This window comes from Pleurodeles waltl, chromosome 6 (genome assembly GCF_031143425.1).
Source record: "Pleurodeles waltl isolate 20211129_DDA chromosome 6, aPleWal1.hap1.20221129, whole genome shotgun sequence".
Lineage (NCBI taxonomy): Eukaryota > Metazoa > Chordata > Amphibia > Caudata > Salamandridae > Pleurodeles > Pleurodeles waltl.
In genome coordinates, this window is record NC_090445.1 from 150,393,444 (window position 1) to 150,415,498 (window position 22,055).

General features: G+C 41.0%; 1 protein-coding gene across 2 annotated transcripts in view; it reads right to left on the bottom strand.

Annotated features, from left to right (window-relative positions):
- Positions 1 to 11,914: 11,914 nt before the first annotated feature.
- KLHL11 (kelch like family member 11) overlaps positions 11,915 to 22,055 on the bottom strand; it is a 40,369-nt gene continuing 30,228 nt past the window's right edge. Inside the window, exons 2-4 of one of the 2 annotated variants that reach the window (XM_069237661.1) lie at positions 17,124 to 18,552; positions 14,549 to 14,583; positions 11,915 to 14,146 (exon numbers count right to left, since the gene is read on the bottom strand). In XM_069237661.1, coding sequence (XP_069093762.1) covers positions 14,551 to 14,583; positions 17,124 to 18,552 — 1,462 coding nt within the window. In that variant the 3' untranslated portion in view covers positions 11,915 to 14,146; positions 14,549 to 14,550. Of the gene's footprint in view, positions 18,553 to 22,055 lie in introns of both variants that reach the window. The other variant, XM_069237660.1, reaches the window with a different exon arrangement.

Here is a 22,055-nt window from a genome sequence, read left to right on the forward strand (position 1 = left end):
CCATGCCAACCTCCCACTGCCTGTGGCATAGGTAAGTCACCCCTCTAGTAGGCCTTACAGCCCTAAGGCAGGGTGCACTATACCACAGGTGAGGGCATATGTGCATGAGCACTATGCCCCTACAGTGTCTAAGCAAAACCTTAGACATTGTAAGTGCAGGGTAGCCATAAGAGTATATGGTCTGGGAGTCTGTCAAAAACGAACTCCACAGCTCCATAATGGCTACACTGAATACTGGGAAGTTTGGTATCAAACTTCTCAGAATAATAAACCCACACTGATGCCAGTGTTGGATTTATTAAAAAATGCACACAGAGGGCATCTTAGAGATACCCCCTGTATTTTACCCAATTGTTCAGTGCAGGACTGACTGGTCTGTGCCAGCCTGCTGCTGAGAGACGAGTGTCTGACCTCATGCGGTGAGAGCCTTTGTGCTCTCTGAGGACAGAAACAAAGCCTGCTCTGGGTGGAGGTGCTTCACACTTCTCCCCTGCAGGAACTGTAACACCTAGCAGGGAGCTTCAAAGGCTCAAGCTTCGTGTTACAATGCCCCAGGGCACTCCAGCTAGTGGAGATGCCCGTCCCCTGGACACAGCCCCCACTTTTGGCGGCAAGTCCAGGAGAGATAATGAGAAAAACAAGGAGGAGTCACTGGCCAGTCAGTACAGCCCCTAAGGTGTCCTGAGCTGAGGTGACTCTGACTTTTAGAAATCCTCCATCTTGTAGAAGGAGGATTCCCCCAATAGGGATAGGAATGTGACCCCCTCCCCTTGGGAGGAGGCACAAAGAGGGTGTACCCACCCTCAGGGCTAGTAGCCATTGGCTACTAACCCCCCAGACCTAAACACGCCCTTAAATTTAGTATTTAAGGGCTCCCCTGAACCTAAGAATTTAGATTCCTGAAACTACAAGAAGAAGAGGACTGCTGAGCTGAAAAACCCCTGCAGAGGAAGAACAGAAGACACCAACTGCTTTGGCTCCAGACTTACCGGCCTGTCTCCTGCCTTCCAAAGAAACCTGCTCCAGCGACACTTTCCAAGGGACAAGGGACCAGCGACCTCTGAATCCTCTGAGGACTGCCCTGCTTCAAGAAAGACAAGAAACTCCCGAGGACAGCGGCACTGCTCCAAAAGAACTGCAACTTTGTTTCAAGGAGCAGATTTAAAGACCCCTGCAACTCCCCGCAAGAAGCGTGAGACTTGCAACACTGCACCCGGCGACCCAGACTCGACTGGTGGAGAACCAACACCTCAGGGAGGACCCTCCGGCGACTCAAAGACCGTGAGTAACCAAAGTTGTCCCCCCCTGAGCCCCCACAGCGACGCCTGCAGAGGGAATCCCGAGGCTCCCCCTGACCGCGACTGCCTGAACTCCATTTCCCGACGGCTGGAAAAGACCCTGCACCCGCAGCCCCCAGCACCTAAAGGAACGGAACTCCTGTGCAGGAGTGACCCCCAGGAGGCCCTCTCCCTTGCCCAGGTGGTGGCTACCCCGAGGAGCCCCCCCCCTTGCCTGCCTGCAACGCTGAAGAGATCCCTTGATCTCCCATAGGAAACTATTGGAAACCTGACGCGTGTTCCCACACTGCACCCGGCCGCCCCCGCGCTGTTGAGGGTGTACTTTGTGTGGACTTGTGTCCCCCACGGTGCCCTACAAAACCCCCCTGGTCTGCCCTCCGAAGATGCGGGTACTTACCTGCTAGCAGACTGGAACCGGGGCACCCCCTTATCTCCATTATAGCCTATGTGTTTTGGGCACCTCGTTGACCTCTGCACCTGACCGGCCCTGAGCTGCTGGTGTGGTGACTTTGGGATTGCTCTGAACCCCCAACGGTGGGCTACCTTGGACCAAGAACTGAAACCTGTAAGTGACTTACTTACCTGTGAAACCTAACAATACTTTACCTCCCCCAGGAACTGTGAAAATTGCACTAAGTGTCCACTTTTAAAACAGCTTATTGTGTTTTATGTAAAAAGTATACATGCTAATGTAATGATTCAAAGTTCCTAAAGTACTTACCTGCAATACCTTTCAAATGAGATATTACATGTAGAATTTGAACCTGAGGTTCTTAAAATAAACTAAGAAAATATATTTTTCTATAACAAAACCTATTGGCTGGATTTGTCTCTGAGTGTGTGTTCCTCATTTATTGCCTGTGTGTATGTACAACAAATGCTTAACACTACTCCTTTGATAAGCCTACTGCTCGACCACACTACCACAAAATAGAGCATTAGTATTATCTCTTTTTGCCACTATCTTACCTCTAAGGGGAACCCTTGGACTCTGTGCATGCTATTCCTTACTTTGAAATAGCACATACAGAGCCAACTTCCTACACTGGGGCATGGTCTGCACGATCAAGATTAATGCTGGCAAAGATCTTTGTGATGTATCAGAGGGACGTGGCATTGTCACACTTCACAAACCACGACCTCGACGAGAGGGAGACTGCCTTCAACTCCAACTAACATTGGCCCCACATACCATTTTGTCATTTTCATCACATGCTCTCAGAGGTAACTACTCCAACTGGGCAGAATCTGATTCACATGTGAATGTAACACAAACACGTAAGGGATGCCTATGTGATAATGCTAGCTACCTGGCACCAGAGGTCCCCATTTGATACCAGGAAATAAACAAAATATCACCATATGTTGCAGTGGCAACACTATTGTCAAAGATGTGGACAATATTTATAGCATAGTCAACTGATGCCAGAGCCACGGTTAGGCCAGAGATGACCAACATGAATACCCACAGTATGCCAGGGCTATGATAACTCAAAAACCAAGTATGTGGCCAAAATATGTCAAGATTCGCTATCTTAAATTAGTCCTCCATATCTAGAAAGCTCAGAATTATGCATTAGGGTGGCACCAATATGAAGTGGCCTACCATAATGCAGAGAATCACCGCACATCCCAAGGATGGCCACCATATAGAATTCCCCCAGTATGTCAAGGAAGAAAAACTTGTCACAAAGGAACCACTCCATACTGACTGGGAAAGCATTATGCCAAGAATGGCCAACACAGGGATAAAACACCCATCCTTATCTCTTCAAGTATCAGCTTCACATCAACCTTTGAGTTTTCCTCTCATCTTCAACTCTCACTCATTCGATCTCCTCCTTGCCTCAGTGCCTTAACCCTCAATTTCCCAACTTCCCAGCTTCCATGTTCTGTTTCTAGGTCTATCTTACTCAGAGTTTATTTCGGTTTACTCTGAATAGCCCCCGAAACTGCCAGGCCTCTCATCCTTTTTCAAATGCTTCTCATTACTTTCCTTCATTAGTATTCAAATCTTTCCTTTTCATTCTATTTTCATTTCCACTTGCCTCCTCCATCTCTTATCCTATCTCTCCACCTGACCTAGCATGTGTGGAACTGACTGTCAACCCCTTCCGTTTGGTCTTATTGTTTTTGTTCCTCAGTGTTTCCTTTGTTTTCATCCATTCCTAATTGCCAGGATGCCTTGGAGTGAAAGCCACACTTTATACATATTGTCCTGTTCCAGTTTCTACCTCTCTGCTACCATTTTTATTTCTTCCCTTTTTAGTGTCCACTTATCCTAATTTCTATTTTTTTCACCCTTTAGTTATCCTTACTCACTATCTTTTTTCCATTTTCTATTACTCACTATCTTTTTCCATTTTCCATTTCACTCCTTTCCACTTCAATCTTTATTTCCATTTATGTCTAACAACCGTGGCACTTTGTTTATTTTATGTCCCCATCTTTCCTGCCATTTTCATCATCTTGTTGTTTCCTTTGTTTTCATCTTCAGATTTCAATTTTTATCTTTCACTGTGTTACTTTTTTTAATGTATTCATCTAGTTTATTTTTCTTTGCTTCCTTTGCTTTTTTCTCCTTTTCTTGTTAGAAACTTGGTCTTTCTTTCTTTTCTACCATATGACCATACACTCTTTAACCCGCCAGGCCTTTACCCCTCCTGTGCCGAGCCTTTTTTTGGCTATTTGGGGCAGTTCACGCTTAGGCCCTCATAACATTTTGTCCACATAAGCCATCCACACCAAATTGTCGTCCTATTTTCTAACATCCTAGGGATTCTAAAGTTACCCAGCGTTTGAGGTTTCCCCTGGAAGAGACCAAGAAATTAGCCAAAATACAGCTACATTTATTTTATTTATATATATATATATATATATAAATATATATATATATATATATTTGTTTTACAAAAATGGGAGAAAGGGCTGCAGAAGAAAACATGCGTTTTTTCTGAAAATGGCATCAAAGGATTGCTAAAATCACAATCTTCCCACCTTTCAGGAACAGGAAGACTTGAATCAGACAACCACATTTTCAACACAATTTTAGCATTTTACTGGGACATACCCCATTTTTACAATTTTTTGTGCTTTCAGCCTCCTACCAGATAGTGACAGAAATGGGTATGAAACCAATGCTGGATCCCGGACAGCTAAGTATTTCTGAAAAGTAGACTAAATTCTGAATTCAGCAAGGGGTCATTTATGTAGATCCTTCTAGGTTTTCCTGCAGAAAGTAACATCTAATTTTTTTTTTTAAAAAGACTGAAATTTAGGTGAAAAATAAAAAAAAAAGAGCCATTTCTTTCGACGTTTTTTTTCTATAACTTTTTCCAGCTATGGCAGATTTTTTAAAGCAATATACCGTTATGTCTGCTGGACTCTTCTGGTTGCGGGGGATATATAGGGCTTGTAGGTTCATCAAGAACCTTATGTACCCAGAGCCAATAAACGAGCTGCACCTTGCAAAGGGTTTTTATTGTGTACGGGATATACAGCAATTCATTTAGTAAAAGAGTGAAAAATAGGTATCAAGGAAACCTTTGTATTTCCAAAATGGGCACAAGATAAGGTGTTGAGAAGCAGTGGTTATTTGCACATCTCTGAATTCCGGGGACACATCAAATTTTTACATTGAAAACTGACATTTTTTGGAAAGTGCCTAACTGTGGATTTTGGTCTCTAGCTCAGCCAGCACCTAGGAAAACCTACAGAACCTGTGCATTTTTTTTTTTTAAACTAGACACCTAAGGGAACCCAGGATGGGGTAACTTGTAGCATTGTCAACAGGTTATGTTACCCAGAATCCTTTGCAAACCTCACAATTTGGCAAAATAAAATAAATAAAAAACTTTTCCCTCACATTTCAGTGCTGCAAAGTTCTGGAATCTGAGGGGAGCCACAAACTTCCTTCTACCCAGCATTCCCCCACATCTCCTGATAAAAATGGTACCTCACTTGTGTGGGTAGGCCTAGTGCCCGTGACAGGAAATGCCTCAAAACACTATGTGAACACATCAAAATTATCAGAAAACTAGACACTCGAGGGAGACCAGGGAGGTGTGTCTTGCATGGATCCCCCAGTGTTTTCTTACCCAGAATCCTCAGCAAACTTCAAATTAGGAGTCATGGTCGTGCTCGAGGCACCACAAACAGACCAGAAGTGGGTCTGTAGCTGACATGCCGCGGTTACAAGTGCCACCGTTTAAAACCTGCCTTCCTGGAAGACATCCTCGACACACAAAAAAAAAAAAAAAATACAACAAAATGTTGAAAAAACCTGTCAAAAAGCAACAGAGGGCAGCTCTTTCTCCAGATCAGTGCTAACTGGCATGGAAAGAAAATAACTGACATCTGCATGCCCATGTGGCGTAAATATATGGTGACCGTACGTCACTCCCGATGAGACAGGGTGGAATCGGACAAAGCCACCTGACGGCACCAAGGATACTGCTAAAGCAAAAATCTTCCGGATCCAGACAGACGTCTGGGAAATTCAAAAGGTATGAAATCTGCAGCTAGATGTATCTATCAGATATCACAGGCTGCTTCCTGGTGTTCTGATGATACCAACAATATAGGCTGCGCCAGAGTCTATGCTCTTTGCAGCCTGCAAGAGACTGGAAAGATGATAATATACAACATTAATTGCTTTCCTCATGGTTAAATCGAACATACTCCCTACTAAACTGCTGATACGGTTCTTCAAGCCTGGATGATCCATTTAGGCTCCAGACATTTAAATCACAGGTTGGGAATGCATGTACCTTTTTTGAGGGATACCACGCTCCCTGGTATACATAGCTAGATCCTGGTTTGGTATGTGTTGGACAATTGTATTAAGACCTGCTTGCTCACTGGTCAGTTAGAAGATAAGTGTGGCTATGGAGAAGCGGGGTGGAATAATTATATTTGTTTTATGCAACAAACAGGGTTTCACTTGCTATAACCTAATGCCTGGTGGGGTGTACGGGGCAACTACCTGGAGGCTGCATACTTTAGGTTTATACTTGCAAGCAAAACTTGAGCTGGAGTATTTTGGTAACACTCAGGGCAGATGTGGTTTGTTAAAGGAGAGATGTCTGTAACTAGGTGGACTAAAAGTTTGCAATTAAATGGAAGAATGGTAGATTCTCAGGCTCTTACAGTTCATACCCATGGAAAATGGTGCTCATCCTTTATAATACCTTTGACTAAGTGTAGCATAGTTGTATTTGGTAGGCATTTGATTACATAGGGCTCATTCAATGACACACCCACCACATTAATCAATGTGTAATGTTCCAGTGTTGACTCTGAATTCTTTGATTTGATATTAGACCTGTGTACCTGCCATAATTCTCATAATAGTCTATGGGGTAGTCTTTACTTAATCTTAGATTTCACCTGAGAGAGGTGCTGCTTGCCCCATTGCTCTAGTAGCTTGGATGCAAAAGTTGTAACCTAATTCAATACAAAATGGAGGCGGTTAATATTTAGAGATTGACAATGGACCCGAAAAAGCTTATTTGTATTATTCTACTGTATACTAATCTTCAAACACAGATAAATTTACAGCTAGGTTGTCAACAGGATTCCTATTTCTGACTGAGATACATTGTTTTCCTTGCTTGCTCTCTTATCATTCTCCTTATAAATAATGATTAAATGTACCACCCTCAGAAATACAAGGTAGATTTTGGAGATCCCCCTCAGCGGCCCGGAGATTTTGTGTTAATGCAGGAAATTGCCACAACTATCAAAGACCATTTGAGAGAAGTGTAAGATCTGTGCCCTAAGATGCCATGATATGGGAATTGTTTGAATTTCAAAAGGGCTGAGCATTTCAAAGCCAGTGCTTAGTCAATGTGTTCAATTGGATAGACAGGAATTCAGAATGACAGATCTGTAGCAGCCTTGTGCTCTTGGGGTGAGGAAAGATAGCTGGTGAAATTTAATTTGGCTGTAATCTAATTGGAAGCAATTGGCTGAGCGAAGTTGTCTTTCTGTGTACAGATGTTGCTAGCAGGAAGTTCAGAGAAAAGCAGAAGTCAGGCTGAACTATATGTGGCTTTCTCCGAAGGCCGATCAATCAAAATGCAAGCAAAGCTGCAATAAATAATGAAAGTTTGAAGTGGGCAGATACAGAAAACAACTGCCCCTTAATACACAACTGTGTATGTCTCAATCGACCGTAATCTACTCACAGATTAGGCAATATTTGTATGGGATCACTTTGGTATGATTAGATGGATACATGCCAGATTTTAGCAGGGTTTAGTTGTACCTTTGCACATTGAGGCAATACATACAGCTATATGCAGTCTAGCGAATGAGAGAAGCACCTAGAGCGTACGGTCTTCATGGCTGACTTTATAAAATGAATAGAGATCTACTTATTCCTCACCTACTGGCAATGTATGTGGAGAATCTAAAATCAAGGTCACTCCCACCTACCACCAGGTAGGAGTGACCCTTTGTCATCACAGCAACATTCAGTGTGGGGGAGGGGACACAGGGCAATCCCAGCGACAGATTGGCTTTTTGACATGGAAGTACTGCTGGTGCAAGGTAAGGGTAAAAGAGAAAGAACTTAGTAAAGAGCGGTTGGGTAGCTGTAGCACACAGGGCTATCACCTGGAAGGCTTCCTTAGTCTCCAAAGGCACATGCATAGCCTAGGTCTTGGTGGAGAAGAGATATTTCCATCACCTTCTCTCCTCGGTGTTATACACACAGGAATGTGTGGGTAAAGGGAAATCAACTGACCTGCCAGGAACCGTACTCTAGATCCCTGAATCCACACACACAAACGAACAAGTTACTTACCTTCGCTAACGACTTTTCTGGTGGATACATTAGCTATCTGTGGATTCCTCACCTAATGAATACTCCCATGGCGCCAGCATTCGACGGAAATCTTCTTCCTAGCTTCTGCACGTCGACGAGGACGTCACACTAGCCCACGCGACGCCGTCTGACGTCATACAGGCAATAAGAGGTCCTCGCCGTCGTGCCAACGTCAGTACCAACATTTTTTACGTGCATGAGAATAATAACCCAATGCAATGAAAGAGCAAGGCAACATCCCATAACATTGTAAATCACACAACATTGCAATAAAATGGCTGTAGATTTAATATAACTCTTCTTTTTTTTTTTTTTTTAATCAAACAACAATATATGCAAATCATGTATATACACAAAGATATATATATATAGATATATACAAGTGTCCATATTTACAAAATCTATTGCAACCTTGAAGACCAAGGGGAGCACACTCAAGGATTGCTTGGTAAGACCAAAAAGGCAACGGGGAGGCGGGTGGGACCGTGAGGAATCCACAGGTAGCTAATGTATCCACCAGAAAAGTGTTTCGCAAAAGTGTGAAGGGACGGCCAAGTTGCGGCCTTGCAGATGTCGACCACAGGAACACCTCTGGCCAAGGCCGAAGTGGCCGACTTAGCTCTGGTGAAATGAGCTCTAATGCCATCAGGAGGATCCTTCTTTGCCAAAGAGTAACAGATTTTAATGCAAAGAACAACCCACCTGAAGAGTGTTCTCTTGTGGACTGCCTTTCCTCTCCTCTTGCCCACGTATCCGATGAACAGCTGATCCTCCAGCCTGAAATCCTTCCTTCTATCAATGAAGAAGCGTAACGCCCTCTTTGGGTCCAAGCGATGTATTCTCTCTTCCTCCTTAGAAGGATGAGGCGGAGGATAGAAAGTGGACAAAGTAATTGTCTGGGCCAAATGGAAAGGTGAAACAACCTTCGGGAGGACAGCAGCCTTGGTCCTCAACACCACCTTATCCCCATAAAAAGTTGTATAAGGGGGTTTTACCGATAAGGCTTGCAACTCACTCTTTTTTGCAGACTTTTTGTGATGCTTTTCTTTTCGACTTCGCCAAGAATAACTTAGCCTCATGTTCCTTGAGGGCCTTCGGATTCATGTGCTGACATGAATCGCAAGTCGCAACGTCGTGGTCGGAGCTCAAACACCAAAGACAGTCGGAGTGAGGATCTGTAACGGACATCTTGCCCCCACACTCTCGACAGGGCTTGAAAACCGACTTTCTCTGAGACATTATTACCGCAGAGAAGAACTATGCAGCAGAAAATACACTGTAACCACGAAAGTAACAGTTGCTCCCTCGAAGATAACCGTTTCGAATGCACGGAAAAAAGGGAACGGACGTCGGCGAGGACCTCTAATTGCCTGTATGACGTCAGACGGCGACGCGTGGGCTAGTGTGACGTCGACGTGCAGAAGCTAGGAAGAAGATTTCCGTCGAATGCTGGCGCCATGGGAGTATTCATTAGGTGAGGAATCCACAGGTAGTTGTATCCATCAGAACTTGATGTTTTTATAAATAGAGTTTTTGTTTACTACTATCTGAACTCTCTCTTTCTCCTGCTCCAATTAGCATATGTTAACAGCTGGAGGAGGTGCCTCTCCCTTGAATAATATGAAAAAGCTTTTACGAGTCCATGGTCAATATCCAAATATTAACCACCTCCTATATTGAATAGGCGTGTTTGATAGGTAGCAGTCACCAACTTCTTGTATTGAGAATTTAGAAATCCCTTTTGATCCTAAGGCTTACCATACTCTGCTGGGTAGGCCAAAGATTTGTGATTGTGTTGCTTTGATACTGTACTGCTGAATTAATCTATCGGTCGATTATAGTTTGCAACATAGCTATCTCTGTAATCTTATGGACCTGAACTGCTGATTAAGTGGCTTGGTAAGCGGCCAAGTTAGCTTTTGAGGTTATTTTCTCTCTCTGGTGCACAGCGTGTGCCAACATGCACCACCTGAGCCAACTCCCAACAGCAGCTACCTGTGTCCAAGGCTGTCCTGTTTCCATCATTTCCCCCTTGTGTGTTTACAATGGACTTCAGATACAAACTAACAACCTTGCACGCAGAACTAAGACTAAGAATTAATCAGTGGCGACTGATTTCTGTATGGCTAGAAGTAGTGCATTAATTTACGCTACCCATGCAGTGGAATGCCACAAATGTTTACAGAAACGTGTTAAGTTATAATCTTCCTTTCTTTTGCCACAAAGCTGCTTCATACGCGGCTGAACGGCACTGTTTGGAGCCTACCCCCAACTGCACAGTGCCAAGGTCATAAATCGAGTGGTAGTGGTGTGCAACCTTGATATGTGGTGTATATGCAATACCGTATTGCTACTGAAAAAAGTCTTGTGATCTCAATGTTAGATCATATTTAAATGATGCATTCACTTAATATGGACAAATCTCCATTTGGTGTTTTCTGCAGCTCTCAATTTAAATTGTAAACGCCCTTTTCAATCCAGACTGGATTATAGTAATTCAATTTACATTGGTTTTCCAAATCGCGCAAAACGTACCTGCTTTTTTAAATTTACTTTAGCTTACTTTAAATGTCACTTTCCTCCTCTCTGACCCAGAGTAAGCAAGATCTTATAGTGAAGAATAATTCTCCCCAAATTTAGAACTTTTGTTGGTGTTCTAATTACCTGCTTATTATGAAGTGCTGCTTGATTCAGGCTTGGTTCCACATAACATGTAAAGGGGTCGGGATATGATTTTTTTTTTTTTTTTCTTGTAGAAATGTGCCCTTTACTGAAATGATGATTTCCATTTGGGTCTTCCAGTTTCTTTCCCTCCATGTACCCCCTCCCCCACCCAACCCACATCCAGCCGTTCATTTGTTGTTGGGTGACATGGCACGAAGAAAACAGAATTAAGCTGCAATGTTTTAAGTACTGGTTAAATGCCATGGTTGGTGATTTATCTATTGCAATTTAAAGGTTTGAGATATTATGATTTCTAGGTTCGTATTTAGTGCAGCAAAAACATGAAAACAAATGTAATAATGGTGCAGTAATGAACTAACATTTTATCTATGGACAACGATGCAAAAGTATTTTTTTTTTATAGCTGGTTTCACTTGTGAAGTAGAAGACTTCATATATTTGCTCCATCACAACAATTAAGTAATGCACAGTCAACCAGACTATCCCACGAAGCAATGAAGACAGGCATGGTCTTCAAGTCAGCCATCTTTCCACTGCACTGCTTGTTGGCATCCTTGAGCCAATGTTTTTTTTTTTTTTTTTTTTTAAATATGTTCCAGCCTGTCACACGATCTTCATATTTTTTGTAATAAGGTGGCTGGTGGTGTCAATCCACCAACAGTCACCAGACGTGATGTAATTTTGGCCTCAAGTGATTTAAAGGTCCAGGGGTGAGACATCAAGAATTGAGGTGGATACTGCTCTCAGATAAAAATAAATAAAAAAAAATAAAAAAACTCCAGTGGAAGATATGATTAGGTGCAGACATAAGTTCACATTAGACAGTGTAATTAAAAATATCTCACTCAGGCGCCTGAGATGAACATTGCAGAAATGAGTGAAATACTTCAAACAGGTCCTCACGACAAGCAGGTCTATTGTACCTTCGTATTCATCGGTCACAACTCCTGCACTTCCATCACAAACCAACAGTAGGGGAACTAATTTCTTTTTTGTTATAAAGAGTAGCTCAACTGTAACAGACCAGTGGAAGGTAGAAGTGATGACATGATATGCTAGTGATATCCGATTCCCTGAAATAAAGTGCACAAATTGGCAACTGTATTTTGATAAGACAGTTTATTACAGTGAAGCAACAAGCACCTTCTGGGACTTACAATAAAGGTTATGACAGTATTTGCTATCACAGTCCCACATGCACTTTGACAGACTAACATTATTAAGAGATGGTAAATTTGACAGAAAACTGTTTTTTCTAGCAAACTTTGAAAACAAAAAGAAAAGACAGCTTGTCAAACTCAGGCGCAGGTTAAAACACACCTAACAAAAGACCGTATAGAGCTGTCATCCCACTTCTGTAGTCCAATGATTCTGGCTGCAGGCCTACATGTTTACACAACCAGCTATTCGTGGAATGTGTAGGAGAAATAGAAGAAAGCTGGCAATTAGCTATTTAAACACACAAGGAATTCCAGTTATGACAGAAACACTCAGACGTTGCATCTGATTCTACTCCCCTACACGTAAGACAATACAGCTCTTGGCAAATAAAAAGCATGTTCACTGCCACAAACGGAGGAAACACTCTCTTAAACCTTTTTTCAGCTCAATCATCTGTCTGCACTACAACAATTTAATATAAAACGAGAACAATGTTACAGGTAGAAATCTGAAGAAAAAAAAATCAATTAACTGTTAGACTTATGTGATGAAATAAAGCTAAAAAAGCTTCCGTTAGAGACAGCATCACTCACTAAACAACACTATAGACATCTCAATGCCAAGTCTGTGCGGTTCACATACCTTGGCTGAAGTATTCTGAATTCAGGTAAAACTGTTTTATAATTTTCAATGTCTTGTTTACAAATCAATAGATAATTAGAGAAGCTATGGTGAGAGTTTATTTCAAAAGGCTCTTCATGGGCTCTCAGTGGACACAAGAGGCAAAACTGATAGTGTCAACAACTTTATAAAGATTGTTCTACTTTTAACTGCTATGACATTCTGCAGTGTAGCAAACAGTCATACATCCCATGGAAGTTTCCAACTGCTTTGTATTTCCAACACAAATCCTATTTTTTAACAGCATGTCATACCAAGGTCTGTAAAGTTTAAATTACAGACCACATTTCTTAGGAAGTCAGCTTTTAAAAGATAAAATAGCTACTTCAAGAAAATAGTGCTTGGTTTGACTGAGAACTCGTATGTCTGTCTATCAAGTAGACAGTAGTTCTTGCATACCACATGAGCCAGTAGCACCATGGGGTCACCTTCGAATGTTTCAGAAACAAATCACCCCATTTAGTTATTTGTGTTGCAATAGTAAGATAACATTGAACCCTTGTTAAGAGTTCAAAGAGAGGGTTGCAAGTCTGTGTACACCTAATCTGTGACAACAGGTGCATAGATTGTTAGAAATTGGCATTTTACCATTCTGAGACAGATGCCAGCATTTATCAATGCCCAAGTTATGACTGTACATCAGATATTTAAGTATTATTAGAAGACACTTAAGCTCAGTAAATATATCACTAGTAAGTAACGGAAACATACTTGTACAGAAATGGTCCGTGTGTCCATAAAGCACGTCAATGACACTGAAGACACTCACTAAAAGTAGGTGTTAAAGTTATTTGATTACCATTAATACGAAGCACAAAACCTGGAATTTGATACAAGTTTATTTGGTTCACTGAAACAATTCTATGGCGAATTGGGTGGAAAACAATATAATGCATCAAAGATAAATTAGGTTGAAAACCATGTGTTGTGTTCTGTCTGAGTGGTTCTAAGAAGCAGGCAAGGTATAAAATGGCATGGGAGACATAAAAACAGAAGCTAGACTTTTCAGTACGACGATTTTCAGATACCACTAAATACCATAGAAGACATAGTGAATTACTATAGCCGTCACCTCCATTTCGCAATAAAACATGCATGTTTACAAAGGTCTAAACTAGCCTACTGCTCTGAGTTATGTCCTAGGTGGATATCAGAGGCAAGAACCTAGTGCGGTATTGTATACTTCACATCAGAAGTCATTAACACAACAAACAATAAGCTGATAATGAAACTGCTTTGCTCGAATCCAAACTACAATTTATAGTTGTTGTCCGTCCTGTGAGGATTCTTCAAAAATATGGCGTATTCATATGCACAAATGTGGACTGTAACCATGGTCCAGCACTGCATGTTTAGTGTGGTCAAGATGGGGTATAATCAGAAAAGTTAGCCCCGCTGGACTTTTTTTTTTTTTTAAGAAAATTATACAGTGGTCCCGTCATCCCACTCCCTCTGCAACATTGCTACACCTACCTTCCAGAAGCTTTGAAATCTAGGGCAAGAGGAGATAGATTTTATTTTTTTTAAACTATATGTTCAGCCCATCAAACCTTAACTGGAGTTTTTGAACATGCCACTCGTGGTTGTCAAGAAAATAGCGTGCATAAGTATTGCTTACAAACATATAAAGTACAATTCTGCATACAATTAGGATAAAAGTTAGTTTCCAGAAAACCAACTAGCACGTGGTTTAACACACAGGCAAACTCACAATTAAAATAACCAATCGCATAAAGCATTCATTTTCTAGGCCACGGGTGTGTTGCATATTAAAGTGCTTCCAATCTTCGTTAGTCTATAACACTAGAAAACAAACCATCTAGCACACGTTCCTTAGCAGTTAGGAGATGGGTGCATGCAGGTAAAACTCTTAACGCTCCTGTTCAGTACTTACCATCACTTCAGACAGAGCTTACGTTGCCTGTGGAGCTAAAATAAAAATTAAATTACTCTAAGTGTTGATGGTGGTGGGGAAAAAAAGCTTCTGGATTTCGAAAATTGAAGGCACCTATTCAAACTATACACTTCCTGCATAGGCCGATGGCTACGTGAAAGGGATCCCCATTTTAAAATGCATTTTATTGTATCGATAAAACAGACCAATCAATACATTCAAACATTCTACCAATGGTTTAAATGTTGATTTTGGGAGGAGATGTTTAAGCCAGTATGAACTAGCAGGAAACGTCCTTTGAGAGTATTTAGACGACTGCTGTCACCCAAGTCAAACACCGTTAAAAAAAAAATGTTAACACTGTATACTCTTATATGAACAGTGTCACACAATAAAAACAATGTGGTAACTTAGCTACAATTTTAAAGCAATGCAAGCACTTTTGTAGACATTTTGCAATTAAATACTTCTTTGCTGCATACTAATAAAAAGTTTTAAAAAGGAGTATCCTTAATCTCTGGGGTTACTTTCAACATTTCAAGTCTGCAGCCAAGTTTCCCTTTTGAAGGATAATAAAAGTAACATTTCATTAAAAAAAAACATATGGACAACTGCGGCACTTAAGACATCTGAGAGTACCTGGGTGCTCTTCACGAAACCTATATGATTTTATCTTACATGCCTCACAAAAATCTTCTCAAGTCTTCAATTCTTTCCAGAGGGCACCTAACACATATTCCTGCTTTTCCAACTGGAGGAAAGGTCTTACAATGAGCACATATATGCTATAAGGAAATCATTGTGATTGATTTGTAATACTTCGCAAACCCAGAAAACCAAAGACAAAAATGTGTAAATACAAAAATAAATTAAACCTCTTTGGGCTCTTGTAAAGTAGAAAGGAGCAAACAAATTAGAATCTCCTTCAGAATAGCACTAACTGACTTCAAGCTAAGATATCTGTTTTACAGACACATGTCAAATTGGAGTGCTGTGGTATAGAAACAAAGAATAGTCTGACATCAACTAAAACTTTCTGAATGAAGTGCTCTATGATGATGAACTACAGCACTTCTAAATTGTTAGCAATCAGAGCACCTCTACCTATTGAGGCTCTGTAACAAAACTTAAGCAAATGGGGCACTTTGTTAGTTTTAAATGACTCAGACAGAATTAAAAGCAAGGTTTGTAGATAAGATATAGTGGGACCCACTGTTCAATTACATACAAGAGGGTTTAGAGATACTACTGGGGTCACATAAATAATAAATGATGTACTCTATCAAACCCCAAAACTTTTTTTTTTTTTACCAGAAATAACTCAGTGTTTGGAGTTGGACTCCATTTCAGTTAATTCTGATCTACTAGTGCAAATGTATCGGTTTTAGTAGAGCGGATCACTTGCTTTCAAGTGAATGACAGCACAGGGACACTGATTGTCAAAGGCAGGATTGCTATCACAAATATTCTATATGTGACAGAATTACTATGGAATGCTGACAGTTACCTTCTTGAGTACAAACTATTTAAAATAAGTTTATCTTTCTTTCCAGTCATTAACAACTGTTGCACAAGAACTAGACTATTTCAAGAAAGACTTAAAAAAAAACAAAAAAAAAAAACTCAAAAGACAATTCTCTTACGAACTGGCCATTATTTTATAATTAAAGCAACACTATTTTGCAAATGGCTTTAAACATTTCTGATAATCTAATACAGGCAAAAAGTGCTTCAAATGGAAAAAGAAGATTAACTTTACAAAATGAATTTGCTTATGTAAAGAGCTTCCATTTCCTGTTCTGCATTTGGGACAGAACACAGATTTTTTCTGCTTAAAACCATTTCACTGTGGTACGCGTTTTCCACAACCCTAAAAATGCTATGCCACCCTGCAGGTTTACTTTTGATAATACTATTGATAAGCAATACAAATCATCAATACTAAAAGCACTTACGGGAGCATGCCTTTTTTAAATGGATGCACAAGGTAGAAATAAAGTCTCTTCATGTAAGTTTGTATTTTAGGTTTTGGTATTGTAACAACCTATATGTAGTAGGTGTATATCAGTAACACAGTCTTTAGAGAGTAAGTGGAAGCTATACTAAAATGGATTGTCGTTTAAATCAAATAGGACATCTTTCATGCCTCAAAAATATACAGCTTTGATGCAATTCTCGTCTAGTTCATCCAAAACAGAAATACCTATGTATTGATGCACACTTCTCTGAAAGCTATGGGACAATATATACGGTAAAGAAAGTAGCTATACATGCTGACTTAAGTTTTAAAGTACAACATCGCCTAATCATTATGTATACTAAAGACGGCTCTGCACGATAACTGAGCAAAAATTGCTTGGTATTCTAACAGTGCAGATAGTGCTGCTTGACATTTTAATATATTTCGGAAATCAATTGGACATTAGCATTCAATCTGAGAGCGTGGCATTCTTCTCAAACTCAGAGCATGACGATGTATTTCCTGCATCTGGCGAATTCTATCTTTCTGCCACATAAGATTTTGTGGCATTGGGTATCTTTGTGACCCATGCAAGCACCTGTATGGGATCCTTACATGGCATGCAGTGGCTCGACAACGAGGCTGCGGCATGGGAGGAAGCAGCATCCACCGTTTTCTTTCGGCGCAAAAGCGGTATGCCTCCTTCCTGTACTGCTTGTCAATGTCATCGCTATTCTTCCAGCCACCAATAATGAAAACGTCGTCCTTGTGATAGCAAACAGCAGCTCCTTCAATGCTGATCACCTCTGGTGGCAGACTCTCGAGGATCTCATCCGGTTCCTCCCATGATATCTTTCGCTTTGCCTCTTCATGATCAATGGGATAACTCTTTGGGCAACATGAAGCTGTGTTATAGAAGTTAGTGTTAATAACAGACATCTGGAAACAGCAATAATTATCAACAAGGGGCAGCGACTCTACATCCTGCCACTGCCTGGTCTCGGAGTCATACCTCAAAAAGATTGTCCGAAGCCCATCTTCACTGTCGCCATCAACAGGAGTACGGGCAGAGAGGTAAATGTATCGGTCCTCTACACTCACAGCTTTCACATCCCGTAGGATCTTTGGAGCACACTCAAGGTTGTGCCACTTATCCTGGTCTGGATCATACGCTGAAACATCTTTGAAACCGGGGCTAAAATTACCATGCCCACCAATGCTGTAGAGATGACCCTTTACAGAGGCCAAGCCAAAGGAATGCTTTCTGGTAATTAGATTGCTAACTTGCTCCCACGAGTTTCTATTTGGATTGTACCTTTCAACTGTCTTGGCAAAGCCAGGTTCCATGGAGCCAGCCACGTAAACATATGATTCTGTGACCACAACAGCATGACCATCCAGATGGTTATGGATATGTGGCAAGTTCACCCACCGATCCTCCTCAATGAAGTATCCTACACATTCACTCAAATAATCTCCTCCTTCTGAGACTCCCCCAATTACCATGATAACATCCATATTCTGCCCGTACCGAGGAGACGCTGCCAAGTGGGAAGGAAGGGGTTGAAGATTACCAGCCTGCAAGTTCTCAGATCTCAGTGCATGACTTTCCACAGCATCTGAAACCAGTTTCATGCAGACCTCATTACTGGTCACCAGCTTCTCAGATTTCACATGCCTGGTAAGGTAAGTGGGTTTCATCTGTGACAAGCGAAGTAATTTAAACAGTTCTTCAAAGTACCTCTCTCTTTCCTCTGTATTTCGCTGGACCCACTTCAAAACTGTTTCGAATAGGATCTCTTCAGACTCCACTGTTATTTCAGCATCTGAGAGCCAATCTCTGATGAGATGGAATGGCAGAGAATAGAACTCTTCATCTAGGATTACTTTGTAGAAATTTCTACGGATCATGTCAGCAGCTTTCAAAGCGAGCTGGTTAAGAGTGTACATGTGTGCTAGGCTGTGGATTGCAACACAGTTGCTGAGATTGAGTTTTTTCTTCAGAAATTCGCCACAAAATTCCTTCAGACGAACCAGTAAAAATCTAAAACAAAAAAGATGAACAAAGTGATCAATCTATAGCAGGTTAAAAAAATAAAAATCACAAACAACTCAATAGTTAGGTTTCATAAACTCTCACTAAACAAACATTTGGGCTCCACCAAGATTTGGGGGAGTTTTTTTTTTTTTTTTTTTTTAACAGAAGAACATTATTACAGGTAAATGCAGATTCTAAACAACTAGACACCTCACATTAGTTTTAATATAAAGCCACAAGTCTATTAACTGCAACATAACTTATTTTTATTAACACTAACTCGATTTTTTATTGCACACTAAAAACTCAACTTCTGCAGTGTTTAAGCAATGTAAATAACACATTACTATTGTCTGATTTGCAGTACATGGCGATCTCAGGGATGTCTTTTGCTCTTTATGTTCCTTCAGAGGGATGATGGGAAAAGCTAAACAGAGATGGAAACAGTGAAACTGCTAGGAGGACTCTGGTGGGAAACTAATAAGTAGTGATAATGCTAGCGTACAATGTACAGATGTCACAGGTGATAGGAGGGGTTCTGAGGCAGCGCATTTTAAGATCGGACATGCAAAATACTTTGCTCCTGTAGCACGTTTTTTGCCCCTTGTCTTGTATGGCTTTAGTTATTTTTAACTATCTGAAAGTATTGTATTTATGTAGGCTAGGAAAAGCTAACTGCACCCATGCTGCTTAGATTCAAATCAAGGGTGCTAAATACACAGGTCTGGTTTTGCATGGGCTTCTAACTGACAGTTTTGATCTGTTATAAACACTGGGAGATGGATAGTTACCTTATTCTTCTACTATCTGTTCATTTTAATTTAAATTGCTTGAGCAATTGCTTCTATTTACACTTTGATCTCATGAGATGTTGTATTGCAAAAAGGAGGAGATCCAGCTGCACATGAAGCAATTTTCATTGAACACCCTACAATACTGTTATTTTTGTGCTATAGGAAGGAGCCTTACATAGATCATGCTCCACTGTGGCTTAGCAGTTTGCATAAATCCTGATCTTGGTTAAGTTTCCTGTTCTGTTTTCGGTGTGAGTTTGAGTGGCAGTTTTCGTTTTAAAACGTTAAATTAGTCATGGTAATCCTCTTTTCGTGAAGAGCACAATGCATGAAAAAAAGCATATCCACTATATTTGAATGTGCCATAACATTTAATTGTTTTGAAAAACACCTTTCAATGCCTGTATGTCATTGTGGGTAAATTAGTTGCATTCACAACTTGGAACGTTAAGGGACCTAATACTCAGGTAAAACTAGTAAAAGCATTGGCAAATCCGGGACCTATTGGCTTAATGCCTTTTGGCAATGCTGAATCCAATCAGGGTGAAAAGTAAAAAGAAAACAAACAAACTGCAGCATCAGCAAAAAATTAATAAAAAAACAAAACAAAAAACGGGAAAGAAAAAAAGGAAGGATGACATGACAGCTGCTGGTAGTTGTTTGATTACGCTGGTGCATGTAGGCATGTGGCAACATATGTGGGTCAGAATGTACGTGCACAAGCGGAATATTGCAGGTGCCATTTGCTTTGGTATTTAGTTACTGATCAAAGATATTTGACACTACTACTAACAGTAAATAAAGAATTAAGATTTTTTGTGTGCAAAAAGCCCAAAACTCAAACAAGCATTGGCAAAGCCAATAGGTTTCGTCTTTGTGAAATCTGTTTTGTCAATTAGGTTTTAAGATATGCTGCACAGCGGTGGAAGCTGCTGTACCACATGGCTTACCGTTTTTGGGGAGATAAAACGTTATGACGCGGTTAGTGCCTTTTTTGTGTCAACTTTAAGCCATGTACATACCAACCCACATCGGTAGAGCTGGAGCAGAGGCAGTCACAAGAAGATAAACTGGCGCTTCTGAACAGCCAGTGGGGCTGAAGCAGTCACTTGTCAGATAACCACATGTGAGATAAACCTGTGTTTCTAAACCACAGGCAGAGCTGCGGCTGAAGCAGTCACAAGTAAGGCAGTCTGTTGTGTTACCCGTTCATGAGATATCTTTATAAATAAAAAAAATAATATATATATGCCATTAAGAATTATCAACGTGTTCTTATGATTCCATAAATCAGACACAACAAAGTGGCGACGACCTGGGTGAGAACTTGGATCCGTTCAGACTGAATTGAAGAACAGGATCAGTTGAACGGGGATCTGATGTGCAGTGCGCAAGGAAGGAACACGCGCGGCTTCATCGACAAAGGAAACCAAGGAGCAAAGTAATAATTAAGATTACTGTGTAAGTGAGAAATCAGGGTACAGCAGTTGGGACGGGCATCGTTTGAAACTCGTCGCACGTTAGCTATCAGGTGCTGACGTTTTACGTAAGCTGCAGGCTGTGACAAATGTATTCTACTTATGTGCAGGTCACGCAACATGACCTAAGTGGAAGCCATTTTGGATTGGATGTAAACGTCGAGTTGTGAACGAGTGGAAGAATTAATGAGAGAAGTTGCCGCAGGAATATTACAAACAGGAAACAGGTGATTTATTGTTAAAGCTCACTTTACATAACGTTTACGATTAAATTATTACAATTATATTTGACTGTATACAACAGATATAGCAAATGGCACAACAAAGTTTTACAATTAATCCCTCACAAGTGTTTTGGGTGTCAGGATCTGAACCATCAATAATATGGATGGCCCGGAAAGAATATTTTAGTAATTATATAGAAGCAGTGGATGAAAAAGGAGACATGAAAGCAGAACGAAGAAATTAAAATGTCACTTACCCAGTGTACATCTGTTCGTGGCATCAGTCGCAGTAGATTCGCATGTTTTGCAATAGCTCGCCATCTGGTGTTGGGCTGGAGTGTTACAAGTTGTTTTTCTTCGAAGAAGTCTTTCTAGTCACGGGACCGAGTGACTCCTCCTTTTGTCTCCATTGCGCATGGGCGTCGACTCCATCTTCGATTGTTTTTCCCCGCAGAGGGTGAGGAAGGAGTTGAATTGTAGTAATAGTGCCCATGCAATGGAGTGACTAAGTATGCACCTATTTAAGGTTGAGATGATACATATACAAATAGTTGAAGGTAACTTCCAAACTGCTACAGGCTCCCGGGGAGGCGGGTGGGCACATGCGAATCTACTGCGACTGATGCCACGAACAGATGTACACTTGGTAAGTGACATTTTCAGTTCGATGGCATCTGTCGCTGTAGATACGCATGTTTTGCATAGACTAGTAAGCAGTTATCTCCCCAAAAGCGGTGGATCAGCCTGTAGGAGTGGAAGTAGTCTGAAATAATGTTCTTAATACGGCTTGACCTACTGTGGCTTGTTGTGCAGATAACACGTCTACACAGTAGTGCTTGGTGAATGTGTGAGGCGTAGACCATGTGGCTGCCTTACATATTTCTTGCATTGGGATGTTTCCTAGAAAGGCCATGGTAGCACCTTTCTTTCTGGTTGAGTGTGCCCTTGGTGTAATGGGCAGTTGTCGTTTAGCTTTAAGGTAGCAGATTTGGATGCATTTAACTATCCATCTG